The sequence below is a fragment of the Triturus cristatus genome, chromosome 2_2, assembly GCF_964204655.1.
Source record: "Triturus cristatus chromosome 2_2, aTriCri1.1, whole genome shotgun sequence".
Classification (NCBI taxonomy): Eukaryota; Metazoa; Chordata; class Amphibia; order Caudata; family Salamandridae; genus Triturus; species Triturus cristatus.
In genome coordinates, this window is record NC_140582.1 from 807,870,523 (window position 1) to 807,890,630 (window position 20,108).

Sequence of the window (20,108 nt, forward strand, 5' to 3'; positions counted from 1 at the left end):
TGGATGTCGGAAATTAACTCGATTCAACAAAAGAAACCAATTATTCTAATCTAGAGCATCAAGTCAGTTGTGGGCATCACCGAAACTTTTGGCCCGTTATGAACACTGTGGTAGAATAATATTGGATTAACATTAACAGGATATAACACACTCCCCGCTCTTCCTTTAGCTCCGACGCCATTAAGCACCACTGGCAAATAAACTGCTTTTCTTTGTAATCCGCCTTCCCACCTCGGGCTGATACTCACAGTAGGTTTGCGAGGCACAAGGTGGCATAATTGCTGCTAGAGCAGCCTTTCATCCCCTCCTCTGCCCTCGGGACAGGGATGTATGTACACTCCTCAGAAATCTTATGAGAGGCCCTGGAAAGACCTCAGTATTAGCAAGGTCTCCTTTTACTTCTGGAAAGTGTCCAGTTTAGGAAAAGGGGAAGAGGGGGAATTGTTAAAATAAAATACAGCACCAAGTCAGTGCTGTGTTCTCAACAGCAGCTGAAAGGGGACCCAACACTAATGACATCACAATGTGATTACAAGTCAATACTGACGTCATCTGCTGCTGTCTTGATTGCTGGTGCCACTGAGTTCACATTTACAAGATGCAGTCGGTATATCTACACTCTATTACCCTAGCCGAGATGTTCTGATACCTGGTGTCTTAAGGATATTAATTATCCCTGTGGACAACTAACAGAAAACGCTAACTGCCATCCCAACCCAGACGTAGGTCCAGCTTGTGCACTCGGTCACCCCCGCCCATTCTTTAAAATCCAAAGCACATCTCACCCTGTGCGAGTTGGAGACTTGGAACACGTGACAAAAGCGAGATAATGTGTGGTGCTACTAACGTAAAGGTTTCAGAGAATAGTAGCAGAGGTCGGTATATAAAAGCACCAAAGGACTTTTCGAACATGGCGCAGCAGTGAGGATGCCTCACCAATCCATAAAAGGCAAGGCTAGACCGGGAACGAAAATAAGCATGGGAAATGCTGAAATGCCAGTGTAATATTGTGCAAAGTGAAATTCTCAGCTAGTGATACCTTCAAGGAATGGGGCAAACAATTTAACAGCAGAGTTTACTCTCTAAAAACCATGCACTTCGCATTGGCCACGGCGAACTACAATATATATTGTGAACACTTGCAAGTAGAAAAGTGCGGTCTGGCAAAAGGGCACTCTCCTACTTGGAGACTGGTTATTCGAAAATTCCTTGTTACCACTCATGCAGATGTAAAGCATAGAGAGATTACTGCCAGATAAAGGCAGGCGGTAACCATTCACAAACTGCAAACTGTAGTTCTCTTACAGCTTATGCTCAAAGTATACAGGTTGTGGGCAGCAGAAGCAGTCCTAATGGCCACTACGCGATCCCCACACAAGGTGTCATTGATATTGTGCCATTTCTGGTGGCAGTTGAACCCTGCACATTTAAGACACATTGCAAACCTGACTGCCGAAGTAACTAGCTGGCCCATACAGGCATCTATCAAATCATTTTGTATTGTGCCTACAGATGCTCATGACCATCTCATTGCACACAACCTTATGCTACTTGAGAGATTAGTGATTATTTTGTTGATCTGCTGCAAAATACAGCACCTACGTGAACGTGGCCCTATATGTTGTACAGGAAGTTTTACAGAGCAACTCAAAAAATATTCCAGGAGCCCGTCGCCAATTCAGCTTCAAAGCAGTCAATTGACTCCTGCATAGAATGGATGGCAGGGTTACCACTGATGGAGCAGGTAAAACAACATTTTGTATACCTCCTCTGATTTGCATGAAATTAATTACGTAATCATTTAAAATTGAACTCGTACTAATTGGTTTGAAGTGAAGTATTACTAACCAACATTTACACCTTGATAAACACGAAATACACGTGGGACTAAATGCTAATTGCATGGCAGAACAATTAATTAATTAATTAATTTTGGTACGCAAACTAACTTTAGATTTGTGGTGAAGTACAATATTGCATGATTTATGTTGCTTTTGTGATGGTTTGTGCTTTTAGTACTGCAGAATGGTGAGTATTATTGCTTTAAATGTTGCTACAAGCTAGGTAAATACTAATACACATTGGGATTAGTGTGGGTTTAAACATTAGAATCTCCATTTCTATATTTTAATTATTATGTCTGTTTTTGCTTAAGTTGGCATTCAGGCCTACTAGGCCGCAGTACCTAAAATGGAGGTCCTATGTAGTCGCCGCCATGTGAGCGCGATGACTTCTGTGCAGAATCGGATGGCTCTGGAGATCTTGTCAAGGATATGAGCGTGGTGGCTTGCCAACTGATGGACAGTGTGAACCAAAAGCGAGACATTGTGGAATCTGCCAAGTCTCATGGAAAACCAGTTGGTCCTGGGAAACTTTTGAAAAATTACAAGTTGACCCCGGACTGTCCAATCAGAACATTTCTCTACCCCTAAAATGTTGCATGTTAAACTGAAGTAAGAGGGAAAAAGGGTTTAAAATACCCTCATCCGCCAAAGGGGGGTGGTTCATTGGGAGGGTCTTTCATGGCGTTGGGTCTGCATAGAACGGGTGAAGATTTCCATGGTTTGCCTTTCATCTGATGGTTTCATCCTTGCCGTGGGTTGAACATTTTTCCGGAGATTGTACCAGAGAATGCGGAAAAATTCTTTGATTACTCAGAGGGCAGCCAACGTTTAACATTTGGTAATTATTAAATGCACTTTCTAAATTCATGATTATTTACTAGATGTTTGACTTTCTCTTTAAGTAACCAAATGTTATACTATGACCTGTAGTGCATAAATGCTAATGCGGAGAAATTTATTATTAGATAAACAAATTTGAATTAATAAGAAAGAGTTTGTGGTTTTTTGATTACAGAAAATAATTAAATGTTTCCTAGGCCTTAATTGTGTTTTAGCTGGTTCTAATTCACCATCAACCAGTCCAACTAATTGGTCCATCGACCAAGTGGTGGAGTGCCTTGATGTTGAAGTCAGGATTCTATAGGTGCACGTGTATATAATGTATATAGTGTAAAGAAAATTAATCCCGATAGGTAATAAGGTATCATGTCCGGCGCCTTTTCTCCTATGCACAGATTCGGGTGAGACGAGTGTGTGTTGATGTTATGGGCCCCACCAATGAATGAATGTATGGATGAGTTGTTGTGATTACGAATCTGTGACATAGTGAGAATATGTAAATTTGCCCCTCGCGCTGGATCACCACCATCCCCCAAAAAAGTGTCCCACATTTAAAGTAAAGTTTGTAAAGAAGATTGGAGAGTGGGAATACTATCCTTAGTATGCCTGTCAGTTCCAAAGCATGCTGGAGATAACTTTGATTGGTAAGGGTGAACTTATCAATAGATAAATTGAGGTTTGTCCTGGAAGTTGAGTGATTGGATGGGTAGCTGATCCAGAGAGGAAGTGAGCTACTACTGCAAAGTGATAAAGAGTTCTTTTACACATTTTATCTTCAGCTCATTTTTTAAAATTGGATCAGGGCTGGAGCGGCCTCTGTGCACACAGGTTTCAGATCTTGAATGCATATTGTTTTGCACTTCTGGGTCTCTAGTCTGATGGTTTGCTTGCTGTGTAGATGTCAAGTGTGACTGGATACAAGGAGCTTGACAGCTAGATAGGTGGAGTGTGGACATTGATGGTTTTTGAGGGAAATAAGCGTTTTTAAAAGATGGTGAAGGTCAGCAAGCGTAGCTAATGGAATTCAACCTGGGTAGAGATGATGATATTCTATTTCTTCAGGTCCTTGATGATGCATAATATGGCATGCATAATTCCCATAAGAGGCCAGTGTGGTGTCTGGGAAGGCAATGGAGCAGGGCGCGGTTACTAGCGGGAAGCAGGAAGACCACGGATTGAAAGTCAGTTACGGAGCCTCATTTCAAGAATGGTTGAGTAAACGTTTTTGAAGTAATCAGAGCAGGGAGCCGGGTTTAGACTACATATTACTTATTGTTTTCAGTGATTTTATTGGTATTTTAGTGAATCCTGATGCTGGTATCAGTATGTAGGATCACAAGGGGCCCCATGTAGAGGTTGACAAACTCAATGGAAGCTTCTAGGTAGCTCAGAGGGCAGGTAGCATCAGAAGGCTGTGGTCATTTTGATTTATAGTTGGGAGTGGTCTACAATTTGCAAGGTACCGAGCTCCAAGCTACAATATCATCTAAAGCTGGACTGGTAGTCATGCAGGAGCTGGTATGCGTTGATTTGATCTAGGAGTTGTGCGTAGACTGTTTATTCAATTATATTACCGATGAAGGGTAGGTGAGTGAAGGGCCGGTTGTTGACATCATTGGGATCTAGTTGGGGTTCTTCAGAAGTGGAAAGATCTTGAAGGAACCAACACAGCTGACTTTGATCAACAGCTAAAAGTAGTCTATATATAGATCAGCTAGACGTGTCAACTACTCTGACTGTGCCAGTCAGACATGTCCAAAGATCAAGGTAGAGTGTGTGTGTGTCAGGAGATCCCTGTCTAAACCCACAGTACTTCTAAACCTGTTGCTTGACAGTTTCCAACTGATAGAAGGGATGCCATCTACGGCCTACTGCCTTGTCACTTTTGAAATCATAGACCCAGTTAAGGTCCAGATAGCCTCTACTACAAGCATGCACACACATGGTCAGATCTGAAAAATATCGATGCAAATACATTGGACTTTTACAATACTCTAGCTGAGTTTGCTGCAATTGTTAGTGTTAACATATCTTCTTGCAGTGCACACCTAACCGTCACATGAATAAAATACAACGTGAGTGTTAGATCTCTGCAATATACAAATGAAAGATGGTTTCTTGAACAGAATTGGTCTGAGCCAGTCTTGATTCTTGCTCACACCCTTAGTGAGAAGACCACCTTAATTTCATGTGTGGCAGGCAGTTCCAGTTGCAATTATTTGCTTCCTGACACTACATGTCCTCTAATCCACCATCCTGCACCATATCATCTTCCTCATCTGAAGACAAGAGTCAAAAGTGAAAGGTGAGCCACAGACATCTAATGTTGTGTCTCTACAGCCATCTATAATCCACGTCTATGTCACAGTCTCTGATTTGCTCTTTCCTGGGAGGCCCTTTGTCTTTCATCCAAATTGTCAGAAACAATTTAGGGCCAGGTGGAGTCACTGAATCAAAGACAGACATACTGGTGCATTGGGGTATTCAGAATTTACACTTGTGAGGTGATCTTCCAATTTTAGAGGAGAGGGCGTCAAATGATAAATTGAAACGCAGTCTGACATACTTCCATCGAAACAACTGGCTCCTGGCATACTTCTATCTAAACAATTGGCTCATTTGCGGAGGCTAAAAGGAAATTTGTATAGCACTGCAACTATGACAATTGCACCTCTAAAGATGATTTTTACTGTAAGAATTACAGAATTTCAATCAGATGAATTTCTTCAAAAGCTGCTACAAGAGTGAAGGAAATTGAATGCTACTCTTGCCATTGCCAGACCATCTCACACAGCTGAATACCAGGCAGAGGTCATGTGTCACCATAAAATCAAAAATGAAACAGATAAATCCGTTCACCAAGCTACAAGCTTGTACACTGCTGAGTAAGGAACCAAACATGTTTGACCCCACTGCGGAGCTCCCCTCCCTCTCCCCCCGCTCAGGCATGTGCAGAGATGCTCAAAGCCTATTCCACAGCAGCATGGGGTAAATTGGGGCGTTTTCAAAGTGTCTGTATACGCTGTGGTATGAGAAGGTCTTCACATAACAAGTCTCCTGCAACCAAAACTACATATTTGCATCACAGAAAGACAAAGCACACTACTTATCCCCTGCACCAAGTAAGAGTGGTTGCCATGTCACACCGACAGGCGCAAAACACTGCAAAAAATGCAAATATTTTCAACATCAAGGGCCGTTTGAGACAATAACAGACTATCTGAGCTACTGCTGATCATCGCTATTGAAGGAACACTGGTCCCCTTTCTAATAGACACATGACACCATCCAAGTTAAGACCAGAGTCGATTTTGCTACACTACCCTCAAACCTGATCATTTGCCAATTGACACATCTCTACACATATGGCTCAAAATGACTTCTCACATGTGTCTCCATGCTTCAACCTCAGCACACAGATGGCCCTCACGTCACTGCTGTGAATATCTACATGGTGGAAACTACTGCCAAAACCGGATGTCTCCGGAGCATCAGGTCGTCCATCAAACTGGGTCTGTTGCAGGTACTGTGCAAAGTTATAAACACTGTCTCCTGATGCCCAAATGGATGTGGAGAAACTCTTGCCCACAAGTTTTCAGTGCATATGAAAATTATATAAGATACAATAGCATCCATATAGACTAAGCCATGAAACCAGTTGCTCGCCATTGCAGAGTCATCACATTCAGCATCAAAAAACAGATTGAGGAAGAAATACAGACTGTCTTGCAACAAAACATAATTGACCCTGTAGAAGGGAGGACCCCATGGCACTCTCCCATGGTCCCAGTCTTCAAAAGACAGGAATGTTATCAGACAAGATTACCTTCGATAAATAGAACATAAAATGTTGACTATTCTATTAAATCCCCTTGCGATCTCTACCACATTGGTCTCACAAGAAGTCAGAAAGAGGATAATACAAAATAGGTCAAGAACACTATACAGAACACCACGGCACTCTTGGTGGCACATTACGCAGAAAAACAAATCAATCAAAATGACATTCAGTGGACTGTGTAAACTAATTACAATTGATTTTAGAGGGGGGATCAACTGAATAAAGAGCAAAACAATGCAAGGCAATATATCTAGACACATATGTGACTGAAACACATGCTCAATGATCATGAGTAGTTACTCTGCCTTTTGAGCAGGTAACTGAAAAGGATCTGAAGGACCCAGTTATCAAATACATGTGGTTAATAGTTCATTGTTTAAGTGTATACAACCACATTTTTGCAGAACGACCTATTGGAATGCCACCAAGCTACAGACATACAGAATAACTCTGTGTCTGTTACATTTTTTGTCACTTCAGATCATGTCTAGGGGGTTTATGAGGCTCTGTATAAACTACTGTAAGAAATTGAGTTACTGGTTGTGAGGGGGGGGGGGGGTGAGCCCCTTCTCAAGCAGCAACCACAGTGCTCTGTTAGGGTGAAGTCACAAGCAATCCCAAATTAACCTACGCTTAACCCTCTGGAAGCTTCGCACAAAAGCAGTCACGCTTAACTTGGAGGCAATGTGTGGAGTATTCATTCAGCACTTCAAACAGTAATAAAGTTAAAACACAACACAAGAAAACTCTCACACCAATGTAGAAAAATACAGTAAAATGTATTAATTTAAGAAAAAAATGAAAAAACTAAGATCTATCCAATCAGTAGAACCAGAGATTCCTAGGAGCTGCGAAACGAGGGCTTGTGTCATTGAGGGTGCTGTCGGCAAAGGGCTTGCAATGCAAAGTCCTGAGTAGAGTTGCGTTGCACACTGGCTAGTTCCAAAGAAGCTGCAGGGCTTGTGATGTGGATTCCTGCATCGTCATCGGGGATGCCGTTGACAAGGGGCTTGTGATGCAAAGGCCTGCGTCAAGGATGCTTCAGTTCTTGGAAGGCTGCGGGCCATGATGCAAACTACTGCGCTTGAGATGAACCACGCATTGGCCTCAATGCGGAGTCAAGAGAGGCGACGCGTAACTCACCAGCTCTAATGCAGAGTTTCTAGTCAGTGATGTGTCGCACTGCGGCTCCAATGTGTCCTTTCTGCTGGGGGCCACTGTTGGACTGCCAGAGCACTTCCAGGCCCACTTCCAAGGGTCTAGGATTGGGGTGGCACCACATGGGAGGGTATGATTTACAGCAGTCAGAGACCTGGTGCTGGGTTCAAGGTGGTTGGAGCCTTCTGCCCCCAAGGCTCAAGCCAGGAGGCCAGTCAACTAGCCCCTGGAGTCACTCTGGTGGTCCTGGGTTCAGGAAACAGGCCCAGTCCTTCAATCAGGCAGTATAGTGGCAGTCCTTCTTGCAGAGTAGCATAGCAGTCATTCTTCTGAGTTTCCCCACAGGCCCAGATGTGTACTGAAGAGTTGGGTCTAAGGGTCCAATATTTATACCTGGCTCCCACTTTGAAGTCGATGGAGCTTCTGGAGGGTTCCATCCCTTTGAGGTGTCTGGCATCCCCTTCCTCCCTGCCCTAGCCCCCAGCGTGTCTGGGGTCATCCAAAAAATAGTATCAAACCCTTTATGAGAGTACTCAAATAGTAATTTAGTGAAAACACCACCCAAGAAAAATCCCACAACAATGAAAAAAATAGAGTTAAATGTAATAAAGAAAGAAAGAAAAAAAACGATACAAAATCCAAGAAGCAGAACTGGAGATATGCGTACTGAAGAGTTGGGTCCAATATTATACCTGGTGCCCACTTTGAAGTAGATGGAGTTTTGATAGGTTTCCACCCCTCTGAGGTGTCAGTCATCCCCTTCCTCCCTGTCCTGGACCCCAGCATATCTGGGGTCACAAAAGACCAGTTCCAAATCCTTTGTGAGGGTGCTCATGTAGAAACTGTGCAGTGTGGGAGTATGGTAGGTGACAGCTCCGCACCCTCATCAAATCAAGAGTGGCCCGTCCTACCCACACCCATCTTCCCTTTGTATTATTGTCTGGGAGCAATACACAAAGAACAATTGCCAGCTACACCTAGTCATGTGTCCTAAGAACAGGCTGCAGACAGCAAGTGGTTAAGATAAGAAAATGCCAACTTACTTAAAGTGGCATTTTCAGAAATGTGACTAAAAATCAGACTTTACCTTTAAAGAGGGCTTTTCATTACAATTCTTTCAACAGAAAACTTGACCTGCCTACCTGCTCCCTATTGAACCTTATTAAATATAATAAGGTAACAAAATGTTATTCTAGGGGAGAGGTAGACCTTACAGTAATGAAAAACTAATTCAAGAGGTTCTTATTACCAGAACATGTAAAACTTAGAAATATGGGTCCAACTTTTTTAATTTATTGCACCCTTGCCATGGGTTGTTCAGGTCCTACACTAGGGGTTACTTATATGGATTAAAAGGAAAGTTTTAGGCTAGGCAAAACGATTTGTCAGGTCGAAATGGCTGTTTAAAAAATGCACACACAGCATACAATGGCAAGGCTGAGACATTTTTGGAAGCTACTTTAGTGGATGGCACAATAAGTGCTGCAGGCCCACTAGTAGTATTTAATGTACAGGGGCTGGGTACATGTAGTACCACTTTACTAGGGAATTACAAGTAAATTAAATGTGCCAATATGGTGTAAGCCAATTCTACCTTGTTTAGGGAAGAGAGCACATGCACTTTAGCACAGGTTAGCTGTGGTAAAGTGCGCAGAATCCTGAAGCCAGCAAAAGTAAGGTCAGAAAACCAGAGGCTGACAGGCAAAAGTTGGGGGGAAACCACACCAAGGATGCCTGGTCGAAGAATTTTGTATAATATTAGTACGACAAAATATATGTGCAGCTCATATTATGAAATGTAAAGAGTGTCAGATATATATATATACACATACACACATACATATACACACACATACACACACACACACAATGTGCACACAGATGATTGAAGATGATGTGACATTGTGGACTTCTAAGAATAAACAAAAAAGAAACAGTCTTGGAAGTACATCAACCATATATACACACACGACTCACATTGTAAAAAAAAGTTGACATTGCGAGAAGTGTAAATACATTCAGGTTATATGAGCATTTTTTATGAATGGTAGAATCAAGGTATTTGACCTACATGAATGTGAATAACTTCTTGATCTTGCAATTAACCAGTAGTTGCTCCTGAGAATGTTGAGGGTGACACAAACATGCAGGACTCTGCTGGCAGTAACACCTAGGAAAAGTGGGTCCTCAACACTATTGCTTAGACAGCAACAGGGTTTTAAACTCACCTTGAAACACAACATATCCCTCGAAATACTGGTCCAACATGGCGGTCAATGCTGCATATGTTGACTAGTCCTTTCCTCACCATCACAGCTGACCAATAGGAAAAAGGAGGCGAGTCTCTGCTGCTAGTTCAGTACTATCTTTATGTCACTGAATAACAAGAGACTAAAAGGAGGCGCGCAAGTTCCGGCGTCTGACGAAGAAGAGGACAGAAGAGAACTGGAACAGATGTGCAGTAAACTTGCAGGACAGTCTTGTCTGACTCACTTTTACAGTGCCCAACGCTCATGTTTAAAACAGACTATTAACTTTCTGAACTAGGCTCTTGAGATCTGCCCCTTCGGCTGAGCTTGCCCTTGAATCCCCTGACAAGTGTAAATGTGCCAAGAGAGTTACTTTCTTCCTCTGTCTATCTGAACCCTCCCCATAGAGATGTGCCAGTACTATGTGCATATAAGACAAATTCATGCCCTTCTCCTGATGGTTAAGATCATCAATATCCTTGTAGGATACAGTGGTGTAAAAGCCACCTCAGTTATTCACTCTTTATTGTTATAGTAGTCCCTGGCTGGAATCTTTTGATTTATGATTCATTGCCTAATGGACACTTTAAACTGTAACAGCTGATAAGACCATGGCCTAGACTGCAGAGCGGCTGTTTACTTTCCACTGACTTTTTGCCTGGATTGAATTATCGTTGCTGGAATTATCCCCCGTTTTGGTCGTTAAGCCCCAGGGCACTGGCCAACTAACCTGAATAGAATATTCTTGAACTAATACAAACCACAGGACATTTGCCTAGCAGCAGTGATGCTGCCTTTTTATTTGTGTGATTGAGCCCATTTGCATCTTCCCTGACTTATGCAGATCCATCTGGCAGCCCCCTGACTCCACTGGACGCCTTTCCAAGCCGGGGGCTGTCCCCTGTCCTGAAGAAGCCCCGCTACGACATATTATTTATGCGTGTTTAGGGTCGAAACGTCAACACTTAACATTGGTTCAGCCATTACATACCTCTGGTTTCTACTGCAGTGCAAACTTGCCATTACCAGAGAGACTTTGTCAATCTTTGTTCTGACCATTCCTGAAATTGTATATACCTGTACATAGTTTCACAACTGTATATATACACACCTTGTCAACAGCAGTGAGCACTTATCTTACGTTAAAATACTTGTCACTTTTATACTTTAATTTCACTACAATATGTATATTTGTGATATCTGATGGAATAACTCAATAACAGAAATCCTTGTTGCAAAGTAACTTTGTGTTTTTCATTTGTACTGGGGTGTTATTATACTTACCTTGCTGTGCAGTTTGATTTATTCCATCTACAGTAGCACTTGACTCCTTGAGTATACGGTCATAAAGTTACTCCCCATGATTTATCCTTAAAAAACAAAGTAATTGTTGCTCCCCGACTGAGCCATTGTAGTTTGCTATACAAGACAATGGGGGCAACAAAGTTTGTGGTGTATTGCTGGCTTGCCCATGATTGTCCACTGGTGTATCTTTCAAAAATGTCAGTGTAGGAGCCACAGCACACATTTGGGGTAACCCCTTGTGGTCACGGCAGCTGTAAAAACTCAGAGCTATCTTTTGGCATAATATCCAATCATAAGGCATGCTTGAAATGTCAAATAATTACACATTAGTGTGGCTTTTCGACATAGGGGACAGCAGTATCATTTTTTGGAGTAATAACCATGTATATATACACACAATTTGAGGAAAATTTGTATTAGTCACGCGTCCTTGTTTCATGCCCTGAGGAGGAACAAAAGGGAGGGGCACAAATGCGTCGACCATTACGGACCTCACGGAGTCGAGATTGATGCACTGATGGAGCTACCAAAAGGTGGACTCTTATTTGTAACTGACCAGGAGACATCCACAATCTAAAATACATGACAAGGACTATTAATTTATGTGGCACACATTGCTAAAAATTTGGTACATGTCTTTATCTATGTCCATATGTATTATAAATGATTTGGAATCGTTTCATATTTTAACCGGCAAAATAAAGGCAAATTGAGACGTATATAAAAAGGGAAAATGATTACCCCCTGCCATGCATTTTAAGAATATGGTAAGTCACAGAGGAGTTCCATAACCATATAGAGGAACAAGGCAGAAGGCTAAGTTCCTTTATAAGGTTATGGAACGCCAAGGTAACTTGCAATATCCTGATAATGTACGACAGGGGGTACTTTATCCCATGTAATACATGGCCACACCATCACCTTTCCCACAAATCACTTAAAACCTTGGTGTGTACCTCTTTCATATGACTGCGAGAGCATGTTTGCAAACATTAAGAATAAAAATAGAGGGGGGCATGGATTACAGGCCAAACATAGAGGTCCTTCGTTTAAAGGAGCTCCGCTAGCCCATGTCTGAAATCCATCATAGCCACCACTCCCTGGGGCACGCTTGCTTGAGCTGCTACAGGTGGCCCAACACCAACACAATACCCCCATCGATTTCCAGCCCATGTAATGTGGTGAGGGAGCATTGGAGACCGGGCGGACATGCCTGCAATCAGCACGGACAAGCTTCGGAGCAGGCCCAATCAGGGGAGGAGTTGTGCAGGGCTCGAGGCTGTAGTCACTGACTCGTAAGCACCTGGTTCTGCTTCCTTTGACTCCTGCAGCTGGCCGCTGGCTGTCCTGGGCTGCGGCTGCGGGCGGGGACTCCATTGGTCAGCGGCAGCACCTGTGTTGGCGGCTCTGAAGATGTGGGCCTGACTGGGCTGAGGGCTGTGTGTCAGAAAGCTGAGGCTTGGACCCCATGGAGTGCTGGTCCCGGGGGCGGCTGGTGGGCCCTGCACTGCAGGGTGTGATGTCCTCTTCCTTCTTCCAGTGTCTAAACTGGGGTGGCGAAGTGAGCTAAAGAACGATTATGGATTCAACCCTGATCTGTGACTGGGGAAGAGTGCCTGAAAAGTTTCAGTGCTGCATCCATTATCTCCTTCTGTTTGCTTTGTTCACCCTAAGTTGGCAGGGTATGCCCAGACGCGAGTCCCTTGCTCACTTTGCCACTGGATTCATGCTAGCCTGGCTGATGAGGGCCGTTAGCCCGAAACCGGTCCCAGGATGCTTGTTTATGGTTCAGGGAAGATATGGATGGCAGTTCGGGCTGGACTGTTCACATGAGGCACAGGGTCAAGACTGATTTGCATATAACTGTGTCTGAACTGGGGTGGCGAAGTGAGCTAAAGAACGATGATGGATTCAACCCAGATCTGTGGCTGGGGACGAGTGTCTGAAAAGTTTCAGCGCTCCATCCATCATCTCCTTGTGTTTGCTCTGTACCAACTACCCACACACGGCACATACACCAAGAACTAATCTATGGTGATAATGTACAAATTGGCGTGGCACAGGGCTTTCAATCAATTAACTTTAAGTAGTTCCCTCAAAAAATGACCGTGAGGAGAAAAGGGAGATTAATCCTCGATCCACATGACGCTTCCCATCCCACTACTGGAAGGGCAAAGGGCGCTTATTGTAAAATCTTCTATTGTTACTGTTTTTTATTCTCAGCTTTCCCATGTCTCTTACAAAGGTCCTCTTTTAACTTTCCTAATCCTACTCTAGCATCCAGCGGAGATTAACCCTTACACAATGCACTTTATCTACCAAACTGTCGGTCTTTCATCCTCTCTCCCCAATGTCATCTTGGACAGAGTGCTGGGTGTTAGCAATTTTACACATGCAAAAAAGGCCTTTTTTTATCTTCACAACTTTTGTATTTAGGAAGCAGCCGATATTTATCCACCGATTGATTGTAAATTGTTATGGTTTTAAGTAACCAACACAATAAATTTCATAACATTAAGAACAGAGAGGGGAGATGCTTACTGACTTAAAACTGAGAAGACCCTTCTTAGCTCTGCTATCTACTGCCTGAGTTCAACGGCTTTATGCCTAGGCATTCATAGTCTCCCATCAGAAACCTTTGTGTGATTTTCTAAAGCTGACACCTTACATTATTTGTTTAACCAAATGCCATTCCCAAAGTATACCTGCTTAATTTAGATTAGGGGTTCCTTTACGGGACACACTTTTGGGATATTTTGTAGTCTTTCAGTAATTCTTATTAATGTTCTACCTTTCCTTATCCTGAAATATGGGGTTTTTCCCGAGCATTTCAACTTGTAATAACAAAACTTAAAATCCGGATATTTAATGAATTAGATTTAACTAAATTTGTCAATAAAACTTTCAAGTTTACTACAATTGTCTCTGCTATTTCTTGTGGAGTCCCAACAGTCTTCACAGGTATAGAAATGTATGCAAATGATTGCTCTAAGATCTCTCTCTCTACATTGACGAAAAAAGGTCCATACGGCCAGTGGCTGGGTGTGAATGAGGATTACTTCCAAGTGCCTGATACACCCTATTTCCACTTCAATCGTTTTAACTGCTTGAACAGCTTGGATGGGGTTGACTGACTCTCTGCTCACAGCCCAGTGACTCTGGATAATGGCACCGACGGATTTCCTGATCCATCTTCCCCGATCGCTGGTAAAATTCCTGGTCTATTGAATGTCACGGTGACCCCGGACAATGGCTCTTGCAGACCCTCTGATCCACTCGCCCGTAGTGCTGGCAATGTTCCTGAACTATTAAATGGTCCAGAGCTCCTGGATAATGGCCCCTGCAGTCTCCCTGAGCCATCTGCCCCCACCGTCGGTAATGTCCTAGAACTATTGATCGAAGCGGCACCTGTAACCATCTCCTCCAACCCTTCTGGCACGGCAACTGACACCTCCGAACACCTAAGGCTAATCTGCTGGAATGTTGCTGGACTGGCCAACAAACTGGGTGACCCGGACTGGGTAAATTACATCGAGACTGGAGATGTATGTATGTTCCAGGAAACCTGGGCTAGAGAGAATTATGGTCATCAAGGCTACATGTCCTTTTCCATCCCAGCTAGGTGGGAAGGCAAGGGCCGTCCGTCAGGGGGGCTGACGATCTGGGTTGCATCTCATCTAGGCTGCACGGCAACACGGCTGCCGGCTAACTCAGAAGACATTCTTGTGGTTTCATTATCCTGGCCTAACCAAGCCAAACTTGTGTTAATTAACATCTATTCTAGGCCAGTGGGAATTGCAAAGGAATCACCGACCATAGATGAACTCACGAACTTTATATCTGAACTACCGAGTGATTCATTTTATGTGGTGGGAGGGGATTTTAATTCTCATTTTGAGCCACTTCCTGGTCTTTTGGAGGGGTTCTCATCGGAAGAAGAGGCCAGATGGGCAGTCCCCCCAGTGGAAGCTCCCCCCCCGAAGGCTTGGACCCCACTTGCATTACAAATCACAGCTCTAACCCTAAAGTTCGGAATCAGAGCCTGTAACGGGCGAATGAAATCAGATATACCCAGTAAAACCACCTACAACAGACTGGGAAGAGAGTCCCGCCTGGATTATGTCCTGGCCCAAATAGTGAAGTGGCCGACCATTCAGGATTTTAGGGTTATGGAACGGTCAGATAGCGACCATAATGCGCTCGAGCTCGACCTGGTCACCCCTGGCCCTCAAGCTCCTGTGACCAATGTAGAAGGGAACAAACCTGCGCTTCTCCTGGAAAATAGTAGGAGAAGAATCAGGTGGGAGCACTTGGTTACAAGTAAGAACAAACTCCCCATGCTCTATGACGGGATAACTCCCATCTTGGAAACTGTGGGGAGTTTGGACAACGAGGCAAGCAATAATGATTCCCGGGCTAAATTGTACAAGGCTCATGAGGACCTTATAAAGGCTGCGGCCCCTCATCTCTCTAGTAGCTCACGAAAACCTAGACAGGGGCGACAAGGCAAAACAACATGGTATAGTCCGGCATGCAGAAGGGCAAAAGCAGAACTCCTCAGACTTATTAAGGAGGGACTAGGGGGGGATAGCCTAAGACAAAGCAGGCGGGCTTACAAGAAACTAGTTACCCACGCTAAGGCCGAGTGGGAGGAAAATCAGTGGGAAGAACTTAGCAAGGCCCTAGCGACCCAAAACCAACGTCTGTTCTGGAGGATAGTGAATGGGGGGTCGGGGCATCTTCAATCGGCAATAGAGCCCAATATTGCCCCAGGGGTGTGGCAGGCTCACTTTCAGTTTCTTTACAGTTCTGAGCCGGGAGAATCTCCTACTGTCACCGAGGTTGGTTGGCCAGGCTATGAAGGAGAGCTGATAACGCTGGGTGAGGTCACCGCTGCCATCTCAGGTCTTGCTTCTGGAAAGGCGCCAGGACTGGATGGCTTACCTGGGGATATGTTCAAACAGGAGCCCATTGTATGGGCCCCCTACCTTACTGCCCTTTTCAATGGAGTTCTAAGCGGCATGGAAATCCCTGGTACTTGGCTGGGGCAGAGGTGGTCCCTATCTTTAAAAAGGGCTCGCCTCTCCTCCCGGCCAACTACAGACCCATCAGCTTAATCGACGTAGCACAGAAGCTGTTTGGCAGGGTTTTGCTGAATCGCCTCCAGGATTGGATGGAAGAGGTGGGTGCCCTTAGTCCCTATCAGGCGGGATTTAGGAAGGGGGTATCCACAGTGGACCAGGCTTTTAGGTTGAATCTCATCTATTGGAGGGCAGCAATATTCGAGGGCGGCAGTCTGTACACAATTTTTGTGGACTTACGGGCCGCCTTCGATCTGGTGCCCAGGGGAAAACTCTGGAGCGTCTTGGCAGAGATGGGCGTCCCCCCGGACATCCTAGTAATCTTACAGAGGCTTCACCATAATAATTATGCCCGAGTGAGGTGTGGGAGGTCGGGGGAATTGACCGATAGATTCCCCGTTGACCGAGGGGTAAGGCAGGGTTGTGTGTTGGCACCGACCCTGTTTTGCCTCTTCGTCAACGGGGTAATCGCCCACCTAAATGCCACCGATTATACTGACGCCCCCAAACTTAATGGCAGCAGGGTGCCCGCAATCATGTTTGCGGACGACACCCTGCTGCTATCTAAAACCCCCATGGGGATACAGAGGATCCTTGATTCATTTGTAGCCTTCTGTACGGACAGAGGGCTAGAAATCAATGCGGCCAAAACTAAATTCATGGTTTTAAATCCGAGCCAAAAATTGCGGCCGAATCCGCAATTGGGAGTAGCACGGCTCGAGAGGGTTGTCACCTTTGAATATCTAGGTGTGACTCTCAATGAAACCATGACTTGGGGATCCAACCAGATTAGGGCGAACCTTAAACTTACACAAATTACTGGGGGTATCGCCCGGATGATGACCGGCTCCTCATACCGCCCGCTGGGGGCCCTAATTCAGATATACAAGGCCCAGGGGAGCGATCATGTATGGGGCGGAACTGTGGGGACACACACCATGCCATAGCCTGTCATTAATAGAAAACAAGTTTATAAGACAGATAACCGCGCTTCCCCCCAGTACCCCGCTCCTCCCCTTGAGGCTTGACCTCGGACTACGACCATTATCTGATGAAATAAGCCTGAGACCAATAGCCTTCTGGCGTAGGTTGTGGAGCAGTAATGATCTTGCAGCATACAGGGCGGAACTGGCAGAATTATTGAACCACCCAAAAGCGCTCCGTATCCCTTGGGTCAAAAACATCCAATCCACCTGCATGGAACTAGGGTCCCCGACTTATGGACTGACCCTGCGAATGCCGCACTGAATATCTCTAAAAGGTCCCTGACTAACGTATACCACGAACGCAAATTAGCTAGGGCCCGAGTTACCCAGGCAGAAGGGTCTCTATCCTCTGTGTTTTTGCAAAGCAAGGACCTTTATAGGTTTGAGAGGGTATTGGATCCTATCTTTCCGGTACTTGCTAGGAAGCTGTTTCTCCAATGGAGATACGGCTCACTGCCCTTTCGGTCCTTTACAAGTACTTGGTCATCGCCCCCCACTACGACGCAGTGCCCGGCTTGTGATGCCTTGGAGGAAACCGATTTACACGTGGCCTTCTTCTGCCCAGCCTACAGGGCAGCACGGAAATACTAGCTTCTTCCCTTGATTAGGAATATGGGCGGCAGGGAATATGCTCCAATGTATAGGATTTTAAAATCTGATCTCTCTGGTCCAACTGTCCTCGCATTATCAAAATTTCTTACTAATGTTTGGCATACGCGCAACCGCATTTTAAAGGTGTTGGGTCCCCCTTAAAATTTTAGATGCACAGTTTTTATTGTATTTTTAACATATGTACTTCCAATGTTTTAATGTTTGGATTTATTGTGATTGTATATGTGTATTGTTTTTCTTTTATGGCCAAATGGCCGAAATAAAGATTGGAAAGAAGAATGAGGATTACACCCAATGTTTTGAGATTTAAGAATCCCGGCTCATCAACCCTGTCTCTCTTCCATTAATTTCTCCAACTCTGTTTCCCCCGGACCATTTTTATGTCACTGTTACTTCACCCTCCCTGCCTTCAGGCTACTATTCCCACCCAAAGAGGTGCATCAAGGTCCACTCAGGGAGAAGGCAAGCAGCAGAAGGTTCAAGCAAGAGAGAACGCTCGGGTCTGGGAGGCAAGAGGACCCCACACTTCGCACTCTCCTTACCTTCATGTGCACTATGGGCCCTAAGGCCTGCACTGTACCAGTGCTTTAAATGGAAAATTATAAGTGCATGTACTAATTATATAGGAGTATCTGTTAACCTTTGAGAAGTGCTGGTACTCTCTCATTTAATGTATTGCAGCAGAGAAGTGTAGGTACCCAGTATTGGACAGTATCGGCCCATTTAAATCACTGACTGTATGCAACTCCTGCAATACTTATAAGTTCTACATATACAAACCACGTGTCGATTCTCAGTAATATGCAGCTGAAATAAAGATGGTTCACTGAAAGGAAAAGGGCAACTACAGTTTTGATTCTTGTTCATAAATACCCATTGGAGGATGAACGAATATCCTTTGGAGGGCGATGCAGCTTTGCCAACACAGTGAACTAATGGAATTTTATGGATATTCGTTGCTTTTAAAGAGTGTATATGCAAGGTGTATAAAAGGGGATGACACCCGCCACATGAGGGTGGGTTGACAAATATGCCCCAGTCGCTTCGTCATCTGATGTTCCAGTTACACGGGGGGGGGCTCCAACTACACGGGTCGGCCTCACTAAACTGCTCACCCAAGCCCAGAGTAGACCCCCAAGTCACAAGTGGTTCAGCTGCACACAGGCACGGTGGGATTTGTAGTTCACAGAACAAGCGAGAGCCACAAGTCCCGAAACATGGGACCACAGCCCCCAAAGAGCAACGCGACAAACCTCTAGAATACCAGTGGGCACCCAAATGATCTTAAGCGTCCAGGGGTTAGGAAGCAGGGTCGACTATGTATAATCAGCCGCGTAGTCCTGGGGGGAGGGGGGGACCCGCATTAAGAATACAGAATAAAAAGAAAAGTGCGTCACAAAGCGATAGGGAAGAAAGATAATGGGATAGCAGCCATCAGCCCAGTCTGTAAACTGCGGGGCGCTGCTAATTCCTTTTGACGAAAATAGGCAGGGGTGTTTTTGCTCACGACTGGTCAGTCTGGATATCTAACCTCCCTTGAGCCAGTTGACAGCGCTTGTTTTAAGCGAGATGTGGTGCTTACTATTTAGATCTACGTACAGAGAAGGGTAGGTACATTTGGTGCTGTACAGCCCACCCCCACCTGCACTTACTGACGGCGGCATCTGAGTGCATCTTCCCTGCGTAGATGTCCCAGCCTCTGTCCTCAATCTCAGCCTTCGCCAGGAGGACAGCGCAGTTCCTACCAGCCCATAGAACACAGCTTACAACCACGCCCATGCCGTGCATTCATTGGCTAAGACGACGCTGATAGACACTTCTTGCTCAATTCTATTGGACAGACGTCACACTTCAAGTGCTTGGCCACACCTCTCTATTCTGGTCGCACCAATAATGGCTCAATCATGCCCCTGAAGAGAAACGACTCCTCCCTTTCGTGCTTGGAAATAGAAAACGGAATACAATAAGCTCTCCTACAAAGTTCGAGTACAAAAAAACCCTCTGAATTCGCATTACATACGCTTTAAAATTCTGGCACGGATGGGGTCATGTCAGGTCACGCCAATGACGTACCCATAAAAAAGTCAGGCAACGTTGAAAGTCTTTACCAAATGATTAGAGCAAGTGTAGTCTGAATCCCTCCATTAAAAAGCATTTTCCCAAAAGTTCATGAAATTCTGCCAGACTCTAAT

At 44.6% G+C, this 20,108-nt stretch overlaps 1 protein-coding gene across 1 annotated transcript in view; it reads right to left on the reverse strand.

Moving 5' to 3' along the window:
• Positions 1 to 19,742, reverse strand: part of DCUN1D4 (defective in cullin neddylation 1 domain containing 4) — a 455,220-nt gene extending 435,478 nt beyond the window's left edge. Inside the window, exon 1 of the mRNA XM_085642111.1 lies at positions 19,569 to 19,742. Coding sequence (XP_085498237.1) covers positions 19,569 to 19,704 — 136 coding nt within the window. The 5' untranslated portion in view covers positions 19,705 to 19,742. The remainder of the gene's footprint in view (positions 1 to 19,568) is intronic.
• Between the last annotated feature and the right edge of the window lie 366 nt (positions 19,743 to 20,108).